The sequence below is a fragment of the Anas platyrhynchos genome, chromosome 6 (genome assembly GCF_047663525.1).
Source record: "Anas platyrhynchos isolate ZD024472 breed Pekin duck chromosome 6, IASCAAS_PekinDuck_T2T, whole genome shotgun sequence".
Classification (NCBI taxonomy): Eukaryota; Metazoa; Chordata; class Aves; order Anseriformes; family Anatidae; genus Anas; species Anas platyrhynchos.
In genome coordinates, this window is record NC_092592.1 from 34,299,318 (window position 1) to 34,318,665 (window position 19,348).

A 19,348-nucleotide genomic window follows, 5' to 3' on the forward strand; every position below is an offset into this window, starting at 1 on the left:
CCCTCAAGCAAAGCCAGCTAAAGTTGGGAAACAAGGATCGGGCTCGCATGGTAGAACTAGAGATTACTCTTGGTTCATTTAAGCTTAATTAACCTGCAATTATGATTAACTCAGGGGAAAAAATTCTTTCAAAATTAAATACAAAAATATATTATTTCCTAAGTCTGTCCAAAGTTCTTATTATGTCAATATTAAAATTCATAAAGCAGCACTAAGTGGCCTGAAACATCTCTAACCTTGACAGTTTTTTTCAGGGGTAATAATAATCCGCAGCAAATGCAGGCCAACCAAAAACCACTTAACTAATTAGTAGTTGCAGTCACCGAGAAAACATGAATCAACACTGTTATTACAAGTGGCACATTTGAGTGGCATCTAATTATGACTTGATGAGCACGATACTTGCATTATCAACATTACTACTGCATCCCATCAGGGACTAAAAGCCGCTGATGGCATTGACTGCGAGAAACTCCCACTCAATGGTACTGCAGCACCCAACAATCTCCTTGGCAGGGGCACCCTCACTAAATGACATGTTAAGCGTAATTACTGGTAGACATTGTAAATAAACAGGATTGGAAGTGAAAATTGTACCAAGTGCATAAGACACAATCTGACACATTGGAAGTGGCAGCCTTAATTGAGAGTTTCTTTGACTGCTCAAGATCATTTCAACTGCATTTCTCGGAGGACAGTGATTATAACTGTGGAGACAGACGGCATAATGGTATCAGCACTGCTGACAGAGCAGTGAATTAAATTGTATCTGCTGTTGTGTGAAAGCCTTGATGAGAGGTACAGATCCTTAGTGGTCTTATCATTATAACACAATGGTCATGTTGTCATCAACCTTGCTGGCTCCAATTGAAAAGAAATGATTGTGTGTTGAAGCTTTCCCCCCCACCACCACCTTCTATCTCTTGTGCTCAATAGAACCAATTTTCAGAGAGCTATGAAATCACGCAATAGGGCCTAAAATGCAGCTGCTTGGCATACAAACGGGGCCCCATTAAACTGGAATCACACACAATATGTGTTTATGCCAGGAGAACAAATAGAAGCTGAGTACAGGCCAAGTTTATTCACAGACACAAAGCCGATGTAGCTCTTCATCAATATAATTGCCTTTTATATTGTCGTTCAAATAATGGGCTCTATTATTGCCTTAAAATCCTAATATTCCTGGCATTTTATCACTATGTTTACAAGGTATGTCCTTTAAAAGTGTGAAAGGAAGATAAAAGAAACCTATAAAATTTTACAACATCAAATATTACTTCAAATTTTAAGTCTTAACTACTTGACATTTTCTGCCACACTCTGGTATTCCTTGTATCATAACAAAAACAAAACAGGCTGCAATTTTTTCCAGAGGAATTAGACTTCTTAGAGAACATTCTTGCCTCACAGAATAGTTATCTAAGATCATTTAAGGCGGTAGACGATTCCTGTTGATCTTACACTATTTTCCATAATTGTATCATATGAACAATTATAAAATAGAAGTGAGCAAATTCCTCTATTAACGCACACAAAAGTGTAGACCATGTGATTTCCTTATCCTGCATTAACTTCATCCACATTTCTAATGCTTCATCGTGCAGTTCACCGTACTGGCAGAAACCAGACATAACAGACCACAATCCTATTGTAATTGTCTCTTCTAAGGAGCTATTCCACTAGAATACTTCCACTCCCATTAGATGTGCTTTGTTGCTTCCAGACACCGTACAGTTTCAATAGAACCATTACCATAAAAGTGTAAAACTGAATATTGACATTCTCACAGCCCAGACAAGACAGAACTTGCCCGAAAAGTTATCAATGGACATCAGTGCAGCCTAAAAACCTTTAACGGTACGTCTATGTCGAAAGTAATTTTTTTCTGTCTTCATGATAAAAATATTATTAGCAGCAGCAGCAGCAGTTTTAGCAGTAGGGTCAAATCCTCCTCAATCCAAGCATATATTATTCCCAATGTCACTTGCAGAACCCTGGTGAGATAGAACCACATTTGTACCACCGTGTTTTCACCGCTCTGCACCTTACAAATGGCTACCTGGGTCAAGCTGTAAGTGCTGTGACACCAGTCAGTCTGACAATGATCAAAGTCTTGCTGGATTAACTGCTTCAAACGAGGCTTTGAAGGAGAAACAGCAAGTGGACCTCGCTCTCAGCATTCTTAACACTGCTTTATAGTTTGCAGATCTATATTCATAAGTCTATAGAAACACACTTCCACTAACATATCAACTTACTTTTCTGGAACTCCTCCAGTTTTTTGACAGCCTCATCTCGTTCTTGTTTGATTTTGTCACACTAGGAAAAGAGAAAACCGAAGTGAAACACTGATCCCAGTTATTTAATTAGCAGTCACCCACAACATGTGAAAATCAACAAAGATCAGCTGCTGAACAATGATGTACAGATGCCTATCAAAGCATCATTTCTTTTTCCTTTCAGTCATCTAGGATTGGTGGGAGCTCTAAATAAAAAGCTTGTTACACAGAGTATTTCTCAACAAAAATGACAAGTTATCCTTGATTTTAGGCTCCAATTCCAAGCTACTCTGGAAATATTTTAGAAAAGCCACATTTATCCCAGACTGGTATAAACAGTCATCCATGTACCACACAACAGGAAAAGCAGCATTTCGCATGCCATGAATATGCTTTAAGTCTAATTTCTTTAACACAAATAGATTTAGACAATGCTATACATCTCCATACCTACCATGTGCAAAAAAATACCCCAGACCAATAACAGGGACATCCCTCTCAGTTTCAGAACACTGTGAGCAAAGAGTAACCCTTGAAAAGGGAAGGACACTCTTTTTCATAGCTTGATAATTTCTCAGTTTTATTAATTTTCAGGTTAATGCTAACACTACATAGGGTTGCAGCCACTGATCTTATGACAAAAAGGTTTCTTCAAGGAACAAAACAGACACTAAATAGACTTTTCTAATAAAACCCCACTTATAAGCAAATGAAAGATTCCAGAGAAGTGAGTAAACTTCACAAGAGCCACAGTCAGTGATTAACCGCAGTGTGAAAGCCCCGTGACCCAAGGGGAAGTATGACTGGCACATAACGTGTTTCACGCTCATGGTGCACCGGGCATTCTTCCTCACACGCGGCTGTGCATGTTCAAGATCATAAATTAACTTCTGGAAGAGATCTGTGTGGCTGAGCTCCTTACAGCGCAACTACTCCTGCAATTACGAGGATTCAAATCACTGGAACAGACTTGGGAAAAAGAAGAAAGCTGAAATGATTTTGCTCGATTTTCACTTTTTCCACATGAAGACCCACTTTGAGCTGGCTGGGAAAGGAGCCTGCTGTTAAGTAACAAGAAGGGAGACGGCGCGATTCAAGGGCAGCCAAATCCAAGAGAGCCCTTCTATCAGCCCCAGGGAACTTTGGATAAGGCCCAAAGAAGGATCAGGGGGAGGATGCCAGCGGTGTCACCACGGGAGTAACCTCCATGCCGGCACTGGAAGCCGCTGCTGATGGCTGTCTGGGAGCAGCAGGAGCTGCCCTCGACAAGCAAGCTCTCCTCTCGTGGCACTGGGGTGATGAGACGAGGGACGGCGGCTGAGCAGGAGGGAAGGGCTGTGAAACAAGGAAGAGGTGCAGAAGGAGCAAGCTGTGCTGTGCGAGGACTCGCTTTTTCATCTGACGCTGTGGGATGTTAATAAAGCAGTAGTTAAGGTTGTCTTGCATAGGAAAAGTGGGGAAGGGAAATCATGCACGAATCTTGCTGCTTGCTGCCCTCCCTCCCAGCTTCCTCAGCAGAAATGTGTCTTACCTTACCGGTGGAAGCACGATCTAGGAACAGAAGGCAGTAAAAGCCCCAGAAAGGAAGTGTTTCTGACTGTTCCTGCAGAGCACAGCTGCACTGCAAAGGGGGAGCAGTGTGAGCCACTGCTGCTGCCTCTTCACATTTACAACAGAGACACTGTACCGCTCTGGCATACTTCACCCACGGACTTCTCTCTGCCCTGTAAGCTTACAGCCCGCTGCACATCAAGTGAGAAAGCACTTTTAAAGCTCAGGCAGGAAAAGAAAAATAGCATTTTAAGGATTTAATCTGTTGCCTGTGGGAATCAGTGAGATACCTCCCTACTGACGGAAACCCCGATGGACAGGATGCCGTATGCTCCCCATCCCATTAGCAGATGAAACTCCTTTTGAAATCCTCCAGTAATGTGCTGTAAGGTGTAACAGCCTTCCCTGCGCAGAGAAAGGGGAAGTTAAATGACCTATTCCACTTCACCTTGAGTGCTATTTGCAGGGAGCTCCATTTGGACCACGACACGGCGACTGTTCTGCGGATAGCTGCACGTTTCTCTGCACAATCAGGGTCTGCAGGTTTGGGGCTCTGCAGAGCAATTCCTGCTCCCAGTTGCAGCTTTCTGAATATTTTCCTTTTGCTGCTACCGTGCTTCAGAATGAAAGAGCAGGAAGAAAAAGAGAATGGGAGATTGTTGCCCTTGCTGAAATGATCAATGGAAAGCACTTTGCCTTTTGTCTTGCAATCAGACCTGTGCAAGCAGGGCCACTACACAGTCCTGCAAAAACAAAAATTTGTTTACCTCCAATTTAGCTAAAAATTAGGAAAAGTTGAAATCATCTTTAACTACCTGTACTGTTTAAAACTTGAAAATTATGCAAACTGTTCAGATAAAATAATTAAGATTCATAATAATGAACATTATCTCCCCTTAAAATAATTTGACCTTCCCTTTAAAACATGAAGTATTTGCTGATACCAAATTTAGGTATACTAGCTGCTCTCAACAAAGCACAGGAGCTGTAAAAATTCACAGCCACCTCATGTCAAAAAAGCAGTTTGAGGCACATACAACCGAGCTGTTAATTAACCAGCAGATAACTCATCCTAAATGTTAGAAGAGCGGTGTTATACTCCTGTAAAATACACTGTTCACTTTTCACATTCAACTGCATGAATTGTTGGAGAGAAACAGTTTTCAAGCATTTATCTCCTTGTCAGTAGTAACTGATAGCTCCAAACTCAAGAGTACCCTCAAATGGAAAAAAACAGTAGACTACTCCCAGACTGTCAGTCATTTGTTGTGGTTTTAATCTGTTAAGAGTTCTGGCTTCTCTGCAGAGCAAAATAAGCTTTCATATCGTTTTACTTCCAATCTTTTTAATCTAATATTTATAGCATCATTATCCCAATAAAAACCAGGGGTAAGAGACAACAGACATTTCTGAACTAGCTGCAGGAGTCAATGTTAATTTCTTGGTAATGAAAAGTCATCACATCTGTACTTTCAGAAACAAGTAACAGTTCAGTTTCCAAAATTCATTTTGCAACTAATTCCTTATGATGCTTCACCTTTAAAGAAACAATTTCGGGAGCTTTGCCAGCCCAGCTCCATTAGAGATTTTTGCCTTTAGGTACACAATATGAGGCAATGCTTTCAGCTCTAATGCAGAGAACCGACTGACATGCTGACTACTTAGAAACAAATCATCTACACGTCACGTAGGGGTGTTCACACCAAATACTGCCTGTACAGCAAGGTGGTGGCAGTAAATGGACTCGGCGTGTACTCGGAGCAAGCACAATACCAAGAGAGCTCCATGCCAGCACGGGATCCTGATACCACACGGCGATGTCGGGTAGTCAGTGAATGCAGCCATGCAATGAATGACTGCAATGCAACTGGAAGGCTGCGGGTACAAGGTCTGCACACCCTCTCCCACCCACCCAGTGACCCTCTGCCACTGATTTCAGGGAGACAATTAGTGGGTTTCTTGTCTGTTCTCATCTAACAGCCTTCTATTTTGCCAGCTACTTTGTACATAAGGTCCTACTGACTTCAGAAAAGGGCCTTCAAAGGGCAAAAACAAGGAGGAGACTGTTCAGCCCAGATATTAAAATGCAAGAAGTTCACATGGTAGCCATATCGTCAATTAAGCCATTGCTAAGCAACACAAGATACATTCTGTCCCTTTTACACAAATTGTAAAATTTATGCAGATTTAATGCTTGCTCTAAAATTATGAGTTTGGCACAGCGTGCAGAAGTATCCTATGACATTTGCTATGTTTCTTGAAAGAATGAGCATGTCATCAAGGCAGAATCCATTCTCTGTTCCCATTTGGTGACAAAACATATAATCCACTCTGTATGTGTGCTTTAACAGAGCAAACACCATGAATGATCTATCAGAGATACAGTATTACACCTACTGTTTGGGAAAGCTGTCTTGCTTTTTTTTTTTCTCCTACTGGCAGAATGACAAAACACTGTCAAAACCAGTGTTCAGAGTCATTTCTGTCTGATTAGCAAGTAGTCAAATATTTATTCATGATCTGACTCTGAACACGTCAGAACTGCATATTAACTACACGTGTGTGCAACTGAGCACAGTTACCTATTTATTTCTTTTTGTGAACTATTACACTTGCTTAGTAGGTTACTTCAATTTAAAGGGTGACCTAAGAGAAGTAATCTGCTGGTGTCATTTTTGCTCCTTTTTTTTTTTTTTTTTTAAAGTATTTAAAAATACTAATAAAAAAAATGTCCAGGCCACTTTTGTCAAAGACCCCACCAGAGCTCTCCAAATCTGCAATTTAAAAAAAGGGAATGAGGAAGAGACACTGTGTGGATCAAAGATCTGATTTTCTGCTCCTGAATTTTCAACGTTAGTAGCATCCTCCTAAGTGGTAGTGTTTTAAGCAAAGTAGCATATGTAAAAATCAATTTACTTTCCAATTTTGAAAAAAAAAAAAGAATAAAAAGCACAGAGTTTCAAAAATTTTCAAAAATTAAAATTACATGTGATTTTAAGTTAGCTGCCTGCAAAGCGCTTAGTTCCTTGTTTCTATTCTAAAGTAGGATCATTGTTCCATTCATTAAAGTGACATAGCTCAGCTTACAGAGCCATACAGGTATCTCGGTGAGTTAGAAAAAATTCCACTGAGTGTGTCAAAAGCATATACACACAGACTGTTACCTAACTCCATGGTACTTTCCACTAACCACCTGCAAATCTTTTTAAAAAATTATCTTACCTTCCTCCTATCAATGCAATTGTGTCCATAATGGATACAGAGGGAGTTCACGCTCATAATGACTGACAATGGCAGAAATTGTACTGGAATTTGCTCACAACTTCCAAGATCCACAGACAGAGGTAGCCTGTGCTATAATTCCTCCAGATCAGTTTTAATCCTACAAAGCATAAACTACGATATAAAGTTACAGAGGTGTTAATGAGCTTTCAGGATTACCCAGCCCTCCGATAGTTTCTGCCAGTATTAGCACTGAGAGTAAACATAACCATGAACTCTGTATCAGTAGATTCTTTTCATGCAGAAGAAATGCACTCAGGGCCTCCCACTTAACCACTTGAGTCCAAGCACTTAAACCATTAAGCAGAGCTGCTTACATAAGCTCACCAACCTGCAGGATGCAGGTTCTCACTCCCCCCATCTTCCAGTTGGGCAAATGTGTTCAGCACGTGCTCGGTGCTGGAGGATGCCCAACTGTTGTGCAAGTATTTTGAAAAACGTCATACCAGGTTCCCAAAGAAACCCACAGAGGAGCAGTTATCAGAATGAAATCTTGGGAAAAAGAGGAGAGAGGAAGAAGTAAAAGCAGGATGTAAGTAGTAAGCTCAGAACATTTCATCTTGATTTCGGCAGCAAAATTTTTCATTTCAATTGCCTCTGAAAAAAAAAAATTGTAAATAAAAATGAAGTTTAAAGAAACCTTCCTCAACAATCCCTGCCCTTTCCCCGATATAAAGAAAGCTTTGTTGAAGAAACACCAGTGCTAAGAGGAGTAAGTTTCAGGGCAAAGCTGGAGAGCTCCTTCTCCATACACAAAACAGTCAAACTGTGGAACTCCTCACATGGGATGGAAGTCGAGCCACCAAGGCAGGCTCGAGGGGAGACTGTACAAACTCAAGAGAGAGAGCACTGTTGAGGGCAGAACACATAGAGAACACAGACAGCTCAACAAGTCCCTGTGCTACAAATGATTTGGAGGCCGGGAGAGCACTCCGGGGAGGTCTTTTATATGATCTTACAGCCCTTACAGATGGGCTCCTGGTCTGCCTCAGTTTTATCCTCCTTTTCTCCTGAGCACTAGCAAGTTAACTGCCACAGTTTTCCAGGTAGTGAACATAGATGACAAGTTTCCTGGGATATCTGAGGGTCTGGCACAGGACAGCAGAATGGGAATGCAGCGACAAGCACAGCAGAAGGGACAAGAAAGTCAGTAGGTAAGAGGGAGTGAAGCAGAATATGCTGAGCTCGGTGGATGTAGGCATAATGATAGCTGAAATGTGAAGATAAGCTTCAAGTTTTCTTTAATAATGAGAAAGTAGTTAAAGGACAAGGTTACAGCCTTGAATTGCAACATTTATAACAAGCAGGCTAAAACTGACCCCTTCAGAAATGACTTGACAAAAAACAAAGCTAAACCTACATGTCCTGGCAGCTAATACAGATTTGAAAATTAGCATACAGCTTCCATCTTCAGCTCACTGATACTGGAGAAAGGGGAGATTTCTGTTTACAGCACAGAGGAGCAGCGCTGCCACTGCCCTCCTATCTAGAACTGATAAGGGACTTTCACTGGCCACAGTTTCTTTTGGCAGGTATCTGCTAAAACCCTTTTGCACATTGACAGTGGTTTACACAGCACAATGCTGCCATCAAGCCTCTCTCCAAGTTCTCTCTTCTTGCTGGTTTCCTCACAGAAAAGAAGTGCCTTCAATGATCAAGAGTCCTGGGTGAGAAGAGAGACTTTGTGCTTAATTTCCCTACTAGGAAGACAGCTTATCAGAATTACAATAGACAACCCAGAAAGTGGACATTATTTTTGTACTACAGGAGCTTCACACATTAAAAAATAAAGCCTGTAGTAACATATGAAGTTCAGCCCACACATGCAAAGTCTCTTTCAAGTTAGCCAGGCATACATATTTCACAAAAGGATATGTGATACACTGCAAAGCTGTTTTATGCTGCAATACTGCTGTGCAGACTGAGATAAAACAAATTCCTCTCCTATTAAAAGGCATTTTGTGGAGAGAGAGGACTGAGTACCTTCAGCAATCATATTCCTACATTCTGAATTTTTAGAGGGGCTGAGCAAGGGCAGGGGTTTTTCTGTTCTGTTTTCAGTAAGTTCCAGTGTGCAAATCAAGTTGTTGTGAAACAATGTATTGATATAAGGGAAACAAGTTGTCCCAAGAATATCTAAACACTTGAGTTGTTCCATGCTGACACTGTAACCACACACAAACCAGCCATAGCAGCAGTGATTTACATAAACACACAGAGTTACAGTAACTTTTCTGGAGTAGAACATCTAGAACAGCTGCTGGGAGTTACATTATTACCTAAAACAAGAAGTACTGATGAGTGATGCTGTTGGAAATAACCAGCTGAGCTCACAAAAGCAGAGGACAACCTCTCTTTGTCAATACAGTGTTCTGATAGGTAGTATTTAAATATTAAAGAAATAATCCTGAGATACAAACCTCCTCTTTCGTTTTCTTATTTTCTGCTCTAAGCTCTTCATATTCGCCAATAGCTATAAAAGAAAAATAAAGAAAAGGTTAACAAGGCAGTCTCTCTTTTACTCAGATTAGCTATTTCATTCATTTTAAAACTCTTCTGGCACAGACTTCTTAAATAACATAGGTCATAAACTTCATTAACAGCCTATGGATTAACAGGATATCCTTTTAGAATTGAAGTAATTGGAAAGTGTCTGAAAAAGATGGTGGCTCCCAAAACAATCAATTTTTGATCAATGGAGAGTTAAACAATCTTATTGATTGAGTTCAGAAATTACAAGGTGAATGCACTGCCTTGCAGACACCAGTTTAAACCCGCACTGGCTCAGGTTACAGATCAATGCTAGAAAGCATGCTTGGTGCAGCGCTGTTATGCATACATACACCTGTGTACCTCCAGAGTAGCTGGGCACCTTATACATTTTTCTTTTACACCCCACAACGGAGACATGAAAAGACTGCATGATTTACCCAAGATCACACAAGAACTCAGTTGCAGGGATAAGCAGGGAAGGGATCAGCCTCCAGGATGCTGGAGGTCCGTTGTTTCAAACCAGTAAATAGCACGCAGAGACAGTTATCAGCTACCAATTAAGCTTCCAGTTTAAAAAGGGCACACAAAAATATACAGTGAACCGCTCATTCTACTACCTTCATGCCTTATTTATGTGTGCCTGCTATATACCTTCTTTGCCACAGGTTCCTGATCCTATCATTCCTTCGGCGTGTCCCATATGGACCATTTGGCCTTCAAGGCCACAGAGATTTTATTGTTACTATAAAGAAGCCAAGCACCCTTCAAATTTTTTTCTTGTATATTCATGAAAGCTACACTACTACACCAGTGTTATTTTAAGCCATCTTAATTATAAATGGATAAAGGGTTGGAATAGATAGCTTCCAGCTGGTAGAGATGTTAGATATTGAGAGATGTTTCTCTTAAACCTCACACCTCACCTTACATCTGAAGGCACAAACATGCAGAGTCTGGTGGATTAGCCACGTGAAAACCTGCTGATCCCTTCTAGCTTTAAATATCCAGACTTTCAAACAAGCAGCTCTTAGAAATAAAGTTCTACTTTGTACTACCGTTCTCCTCTATCACCAGTGTTGAAATAAACTAATGTTTATTTCCCATTAATTATTTTCTTGTTGAAATAAACTAATTCCTGTTGAAATAAACTAATTCAACTCACTTCTGAAAGCTACCAAGACACTGCTGCTCTGCTTGTCTTAACCGTGTCTATTACTCTCATCACCAATGCAGAATTTCATTTTCTTTTTAAATAATAATCGAAGTGGCCTTCTTTTCTCCAAGGTCACTTGCACAGGAGCGTAAAAGCCATGCCTCTTGATCACCATCCCCCTGCTAAGCCATTTCTGTGGTCCTCTTAGGAAAAGGAAGGCAGAGATTTCCAGCACCTGGCACCGAGAGGCAAGGCAAGGATGACAGCTGTATCCCCAGATACAGCCTCTTGGAACTGGAAAGCTGTCAGTGCTTGCTTGCCTTTCCTAGGGCAAACTGCTACTTGCCACGCACCACGTTGCGAATGACTGAAAAATGCAAACGCAGCCCTGTCCCACCCTTGACAGCCCTCCCCACGCGCTCCACAACCCAACAGCTCTGAAGCCATAAGCCCTTCAGGCACGAGAACAAGTCACCGCAAAGCACCCCACGAGATGAGCTTACACAATGCCCTGGCACCCCAGGTAACAGGCACGGCCGAGGAAGCCCTTCCCTCTCCTACTGCAGATCGTAATGCACGGTGCATTTGCCATGGCATAAAAACACAAAATCATCTTGCTTCATGCCAAGCTCAAGCTGCAGCCTTCTCTGGTGTCTTTTTACCAATGGCAACCCCTTACCATCATTAATAATGATATTTCCTTCAATACAGCTAGCAAGCAGGAAGGTTCCAGTACCTTATTTAACATCTTTCTTCAGGGAAAGCAACTTCTGGATGATGCTTCCATACAGATCCCACTTTTTGGATTTTCAGCATAGGTTTGTTAAACGCTAGTGAAGAAACTGCTCTTTTTACCAGGTCTAGAAACTGAAATAATAATTTAAACATGACCACACATGTTTTCTGCTGTATATCAACTTCTCCACAAAGGCAGAAGAGAACTTCAAAATTAATGAAGAGTGAATGGAAAGCTGGTGGATTTGTTGTGTTTATTTTTGCACTAAAGGTTGCTTTTTTTTTTTTTTTTTTTTTTTTAAATAGGGATTTTATACAAAACTTTTCCAGTGCTTTATGTACAATGAAGTTTTGAGGCCACCTCAAAAAAAGTCAAGAGCCTGGGTAAGGTTCACTGAAGCACTAACCTGCTTAAAGGTGGTAAGGATCTCCTCACTCTAAAGCTGTCCTAGGACAGCCGATACCAGCAGCAAACAGGCATCACTTCATACGCTGCAAATCTCACATAGATTAAATTAGCCTTGGAAACCTCTTTGGCAGATTAGAGGTGGTATCCTCATCTTGACAGACTGACAAACCACATACGCTATTTTACAAGGACTTGCCTAACCCTCCTCTGAGAGCCAGGAACTTCTCCTTAATCTGCGAAGGCTCTCACACAATGCACACCTGAAAACGTGGTACATCTCATCTTGACTCATTCAGATTACACTATACTTAAATTACCCTAGAATAAAGATTAGTGGTGAGTGAAACAAACAAGTGAAGATGCTTTACCAAAGGTGCTATTAAAATTCCAGGACTATACATCATTTTCTTGAAAAACCTTCACTGTAACACATACTGACAGTAAAATTCCTATTTCGCAGCCACTAGTCTCCAGTGAACCCTGAAGAAGCATACTAAATCTGCATCAGATGCCTTGAGATACTGCCGTTTTCTAACACTGACTTCAGTTTATCCTTAACAGAATTATTCCTGATACACAGCAGTCTCGTGGAAATAATTTAGTAGGGTCCCAATGACACTTCTTTGCTTCAGACAACCTTCATGCAGACTGAGGGCAACACGACGAGTTGATTTCAAGACTAAGGGAACAAAATATTTGGGAAGAGGAGAAAAGAAGAGAATATTTTGGGCTACAGCTCTTAACCCACCCAAAACACACTCGCAGCCAGCCTTGTTCTTATTTTAAGCTAGCCAAAGCACAGAACAGACAGCATGGGCAAGCACAGCCTGCTCCTCTATAACACGGCCTTGCTTGCTCACCAGCTGCTCCCTGGCCAGGACGGGCTGTCCTGGAAGCACCCATCAGAGGACTTCATCGGTACCCAATTAAGCAGGTAGCTCTGTGTACCACAGCTCCCTTAATTATATCTCAGTCTTATGATTTTTAGTTGTTGTCAGCCTGTCTCCCAAACCTGGACTTGCCAACAGAAGATAGGCATTATCTCAATTAAATGTTTTTATATTGGATACTATGTAGATACTATGCTAAAAAGCACTTATTACTGAAACAAGGTCACGAGGGGAGAAGTATGTAATGACTATAATTGGGAATGAACCACCAGAAAAGACACCTTCAGGTAGAGAGCGAGATGGTGAGACTTCCCACTCTTTTTATAATAAAAAAGTTAATCAGCCTCCCTTCTAAACCTGCATATTAAAAAATAGGAAGAAGAAAAACCTTAGAAATGCTGCACTCCTATATTTTAGCTTTTATATTGTAAACCAGGGCAGCCTTCAAGTAGCTTGAGATCTCTCCCACATCAGATCAGCCCGTAATGCTGCTTCAGCATTTCACCCTTACTTTATCAACAAGCAAGCAGATTTGTCCAAAAAAGCAGGGCATTCTCCTTGCTGCTCCCTGGACCGCATGCAGGCATGTCTGTGCGGGCACAGGCAGGAGCCAAAGCCTGCAGTGCCCTGGGTGAGATGAGCTATCCTAACGGAGTCACTTTGCTGGGAGAAGGGAACTCACACCTGGCCTTTGGCAGCTTTGGACAGATCCTTAAAGGGAGGAGGGCCCCTGCAGGAGGATGACACCAGAAGCTTCATTGGGGTGGCTCCTGCCACGCTCCTCATCCCAGCATACTTGGAAAACAGAGAGTGGGGCCAAACCTGTTGCACAAACCCTCTCTCAAAAAGCAGAGATCTGCTGACGAGCAAAGCATGCACAAGACCTGGGAACTGCTGCCAGGAGTGAAGATAAAGGTCAAAGGACTGGATTTTTCCATTGTTCCCCATTTCATGCACAAAGATCTTCTGCAAAGATCCCTTCTGCTAAACCCAGGCAAACCCAGCAGGATGCAGCGTGGCAATGGTGGCACTAGCCACATACAAGCTGTCAGGTTCAGATACCAAGCAGTTCCTTAAAAGAAAGAAAAATCACACGTAAGAATATGAAGACAAGCATTAAGAACAAAGAATAAGTCAGATACCGCATCCGTGTTCCCACACGCCTTAATTTTACTCAAATCTGTAGAAGTATGTACTAAGATTTTTTTTAACGAGACTCCAAATATATATCCTGCAGTCCTACGGCTCTCTGTATGCCAGAAATGGAAAATAAACACACTATAGGCTGATAAAGCCTACTCAGCTCATACGGAAAGATTTACCTTCACAGTTTCTGAAAACCAGGCGCGGTTACACACAAGCAACTGAAGTGGGAAAAGCTTGTAGACACTAACAGATGAAGAAAGCATTCAAGCAGGAAGGGTTTTGCTCGGAAACGATGGCTACTGTGTACACAGGCACACACACAGGTATGTGGAAAAAATCTGCAGAGCAGGTGACTACAGAACAGAACAGAGCAGCCAACAAGATATCCTACCCTGAGTAAAGAAATTCCCCTGGCCACAAAAGTTACTGCTCTGCCACAAAGACCAAGTCTGTCGAACTGCATTAAGAGCTCGTCAATATCATGTGCTGTGAAAGTGATATCATAAAATAGTTGTGCCACACTGGTAGTCTGTCCTTTAGAATACATATTCAAAGTTTCTGGTACTTTTTCTTTGTTTTTTTTTTTAAAGAGAATGAGCTGATCTAAAAACCAAAAAAATATAGGTACAATGTCTGGGGTTAGAGACTGGAAATCATCACGCTTCACCAAAATAAGCCAACAAACACAAAATAAGACTTTTAAAATAGGTGAAGAAAATCATATTTAGTATCTCTGTAGTTAACAGTAGCAAAAAGTTGACACTAGTTATCTACAGTAATTTAGCAAAGTCACCAGAAATTTAACTGTGATAGTGGCAGGTGTAGTTTTACGCAGGATGTAACTCCAGATGTTCTGGTTGCTGGCTGCTGTTTTCAATTGAATGAAGATGTGACCACAGCTGAATGCGTTTCTTTAAGGGAAAAGTTCTGGCAGTGCCAATCAAACCAAGGACAAACGAGGCAATCTTCCACGCTGGAAATCGATCACAGCTGGGGCAGCTGCTGGGCTGGTTTGCTGGGTCCTACACCGAGCCATTGGTAAGGCAAGGTTTTGCCCACCTCATTTTGTTTCCAGAAGCATTTGGTTTTAAATTAGAGTCTCACCCATTGGGATTATACGGGCCAGTTAAATGGAAAGATGCCCTGCTGGAGATATCACTGAGAGTACCTTTAGGTAACACTAATGTTTACAGCAGATCTGCTTTATCTGATTAAGGCATCTCAGAGCTATTTAAAGTATCGTTTGAGTTTTAGTTCTGTAAGTCCTAACTATCAATGCAGAGATCGTGTTTCTCCACGATGCTCACCTCAGACTCGGTAACAGAGCAAGCTGACGAAGGAGCAGTGTCAGGTGTCCAACTCTGCTATGCAGGACTTGGAAAATTCGGCACGGGTGAAAGACAAGCACATCATGCTCACAGACAGCCTCGGCGTCCTTGCCGCTGCTCAGAGCCCTGCCCAGCAGCCGAGTGGATTTGCCCAGACACCAGTCAGTGTCACAGCTGCCACTGAGAATTGTGTGGCTGCCATGAAACACCTGCCTCAGGTGCGATCTGCCGACCTTGCTTGGGAAAAGGATAAGCAGCAGTAGAAACGTTACAGCCATCAGCCACGTACGGGCTGCTGCCTTCTCCTCTGCAGCTACCCGGCGTTACATGCCAGGTTGTTTCTCAAGAGCAGGAAAACACCTCCTGAAAGAGAACCTGAACCAGGGCAATGGAATGAATGTCTTCAAACTGCTTCAAATCAATGGGCGTTATCCAGAAACCTGACAACAGGCCGGAATGTTACAGTAACCTGAAGCCATGTACCACTTTAAATGCTATAAATACAGGGCTCCTGAACAGAAGGTACACCCAGCACCCCAGGCGTTCAGGGACTGCAGATCCTTCCGTCATCTGCACTTACTTTCAGAATAATATTATCTATACCTGAAAGTGGAACAGAAAAAAAATTATAGCCAGCCATACCATTACAAAAAAGACTTGCTAGTCTCACAGCAAATTACTAACACTCCTACATTTTGGGAATGTCCATCAAGAACAGAGCCTTACAGGTCAGGATCTGCCTGTTAGTTTCTGTTTCAATAGATTAAGAGGATCTAGGACAGCCAGTGCTCGAGTTACAGCATCTTTCCTTTGAACTTACTCTTGGAGTCTCATAAACTTTCTTTACACACCAGTGGTGACTCAGCCTACCAGAGCAGAAGACTTTCAGATTTCATAACTGAAACCCCAGTCCCACTAAGTCAACAAGAAAATTCCAACCAATTTCAAGAAGCTAGGATTTCTCTGAAGAGTAACCCAAACCTGCCTTGTTAACGACTGATTATTGTCACTTTAGCAACTGTCGTTTTGGCACAGAGAGCTCTTCTGGAGCCAACAGTACTGGAAGAAAGCAGTCACTCAGGAAAAAAAGCAGATTTTTAGCCTTATTTTTGTCTCATGGTATAAATATGACCATGCGTTTTAAACCACCTGTAATACTCAGAAAGGCAGAATTTATCTGGAGCAGGCAATAATTGTGAGCTTCCAGTGATGAGTGGATGGGAACAAGCAAAAAAGAAATACCAAGGTCAGCGATCACAGATACCCACTTGAAGTTTGGTTAAGGGAAGCTCCTGTTTAACCAGACAAGGTAGAAGCTGTTCTAGACCAGCTTGGTTTGGACATAGGCTGACCAGGGGAGGTAGAAAAATGGGCTACCTTCTGAGCATCCAAGCTCTTTTCCATGTTTTCTTAGAGAATAAGGAATCTTACAGTGTTTTAGTTTTCCAGCCAAGCACTGCACTGGTGGAGCTGACCATCCATAAGGCTGTAGCACAGTGACTCACACAGGGAACCCGACCAGCCCGAGACAAACACATTTGGTTCATTTACACCGGAGCTACAAAGGCTCTGCAGAACCTCACGGCATATCAGGGCTGGCCCTGAGCTACCACAGGGAAGTTTGCACATGGATTAGCCCTGGACCAGGAGGTGTGGGACAGGTTGGCGTGACAGCTCCTGACACACACCAGGCGCAGATGGACGCAAAGTTCAGACACAGCAAGGAGCTGCCCATGCAGGTAACCCTCCTGAGGAAGCTCTGTGGACAGAAGCTGCCCAGAACCTTCAAAGCTGCCCAGCCCTGCTGCTGAGGTGGCCTCCCAGGGCACTGTCACCTGCTGTCACCCAGTGTCACCCATCACAGCTGGTGGCGTGTCACCAGCCTGACAGCCAGGCTGCCCACGAGGTGTTAAAACCCAGGTTATCAGCCCCTCAGCCCATGCAAGGAGCCCCTCACCCTCTGCCCCCATCACTTCGGTGCCCACCCTGGGCAGGTGGGTGCAGGCAGAGCACCCCGGGGGGGGCACCCGCAGCGTGTCAGCTCCCCCCCTTCAACCCCCATCTCCCTCTCTCGGTGCCCAGCTCTTTCATTTCGCTCAGGCTTTTTGTTTCTTCCCCTGCAGGGGCCTAGAAACGAGCGGAGCCCGGAGCGGAGCCGCCCCCAAGCCGCGCCCCGTCCCCCGCCGGCCGCTCCGAGCCCGGGGCGGTACCGGGAGGGGGTGGGGGGGGGGAGCGGAGCGGAGCCACTGCCCCAGGACGAGCCCCCCTCCCTCCCTGCTTGGAGCCCATCCCAGAGCCCGGCCCTCACCTCGCTCCTTGAGGCTGGCCAGCAGCTCCAGCTGCTTCTCCTCGTCCGAGCTGTTCATCGCGCTCCGCTCCGCAGCGCCCACACCTAGCGCCGCTCACACCTGGCACCCTCCCCTCCCCTCCCCTTCCCCGGGCGGCGGCCGCAGCCCCGGGGCGGGCTCGGCGAGCGGCCCGGCCCGTGCCGGCTCTGCACATGCCCAGACTCCCGCGGAGCCCCAGTGAGCATGTGCGGGGGGCGGCGGCGGCACCGAGCTGCACCGAGCCCCGACACCGCCCGGCAGCGGCCCCGCCGCCACACGGCTCCCCACGGAGCGGCCAGGCGGGAGCAGGGCTCACCGGGACTCCCCGAGGGGTCGGGGGGTAAAAGGGAACACCCCACACGCGGCACCGGTTAACGACGGTTTTCGCACGCCTTCACAGAATCATCTCGGTTGGAAGAGACCTCCAAGATCACCTCGTCCAACCTCTGACCTAACCCTAACAAGTCCTCCACTAAACCATATCACTGAGCTCTACGTCTACACGTCTTTTAAAGACCTCCAGGGATGGTGAATGAACCATCCTGGGCAGCCCATTCCAATGCCTCATAACCTTTTCAGTAAAGTTTGTGTAGAACAGCCTTCCACTGGGATTGACATGCCACTCAAAGGAGTGGGGAGGGTGTAAAACTACTCATTGAGCTTAGCACTGGTACCCAGAAAACCAACGAGATAAAGAAAACAACCAAACAAAACAGTTACATTGCTGTTTCCAAGGTTCTTAGAGAAGCAACTGCAGGCCAACATGACCAAAACTTTTGGCCAACATCAAGGCAGAGGGCTTTGACAGAGACCCTGTCTCGATCGTCTGAAGAGCACAGTTCTGCCTGCTGTTCTCCAGTGTCAAAAAGGAGAGGAGCCAGCCACAAGCTCTGCATTGAAACAGTGACCCTACCCAGCTCAGCTGAAGGCTGATATCAAATACACACCATAGCTACACTGCAGCACTTGGTTCTGTCCATTTTTTGTTGAACTTCAGAAAATCAAGAGCCAGAAGTTTGAAATAAAATTACTGCCTTTGGCGTTAACTAGCCCAATGCTGTGCTACACCCCATTCACAGTGGACAGCACTAGAGTGAATTTGAAGTAGATCTCAGTCTCAAAAACTCTTTGTCAGTCACATTGAAGCTGTGGCCCACAGTAGTGGTCAACTCAACAAGTCTTCATATTTACTCTGTAAGCATGGGGAAGGCACAGCTCATCCCTCTCCTTCCTTGGCAAAGCCCATAGATCACCACAGCAGTCAGAAAATTGCACATAGCCACAGCATTAGAAATATCTGTGAAGAAAATGAAAAAGATCTCACTACAAATTGTTGCTCAGTCCACCTGCCTCCTCCCCGACTGCATGCTCTACCCTTACTGACCTAATAAACCTTTAAAACACGAAGAGACTCTGTATTGACATTTTACAATGTTATCTGTCCCAGGATGGTTAATAGCGTGTGTAATGTCCTGGAAAGGAGCAAAGAGAGCCATGTGAGCTGTACCAGTGCCTCAAAGTGTGATATGTTCAGGTAAGGCATGTGGAAAGTTCAGAAGCTAGTCAGCTTGTTTTGAACTAGTCAGCACAAAACACATTTAACTGCACAAAAGTGAAATTATAAATCCATGCTCCTAGAGAGAGAGTCATACACAAAGAATGGGAAATTACCTTGGAAAACAAAGGCTCTGCAGAGGTCGTAGGAGGCAAAGCGTGCAAGTAATTACATACATGCTGTCGGTGAGGTGCTGC

General features: G+C 43.7%; 1 protein-coding gene across 4 annotated transcripts in view; it reads right to left on the bottom strand.

Annotated features, from left to right (window-relative positions):
• The window catches only part of SHTN1 (shootin 1), a 61,171-nt gene extending 41,885 nt beyond the window's left edge, over positions 1 to 19,286 (bottom strand). Inside the window, exons 1-3 of one of the 4 annotated variants that reach the window (XM_072039833.1) lie at positions 19,268 to 19,286; positions 9,536 to 9,588; positions 2,262 to 2,322 (exon numbers count right to left, since the gene is read on the bottom strand). Coding sequence is in view for 2 of the 4 variants with exons in the window: in XM_027460307.3 (XP_027316108.2) it covers positions 2,262 to 2,322; positions 9,536 to 9,588; positions 17,578 to 17,635 (172 nt within the window). In the remaining 2 variants the exon portion in view is untranslated. Of the gene's footprint in view, positions 1 to 2,261; positions 2,323 to 3,813; positions 3,955 to 7,055; positions 7,253 to 9,535; positions 9,589 to 17,577; positions 17,761 to 19,267 lie in introns of those variants that run through there. The other 3 variants (XM_027460307.3, XM_072039832.1, XM_021274112.4) reach the window with 3 other exon arrangements.
• Positions 19,287 to 19,348: the final 62 nt, after the last annotated feature.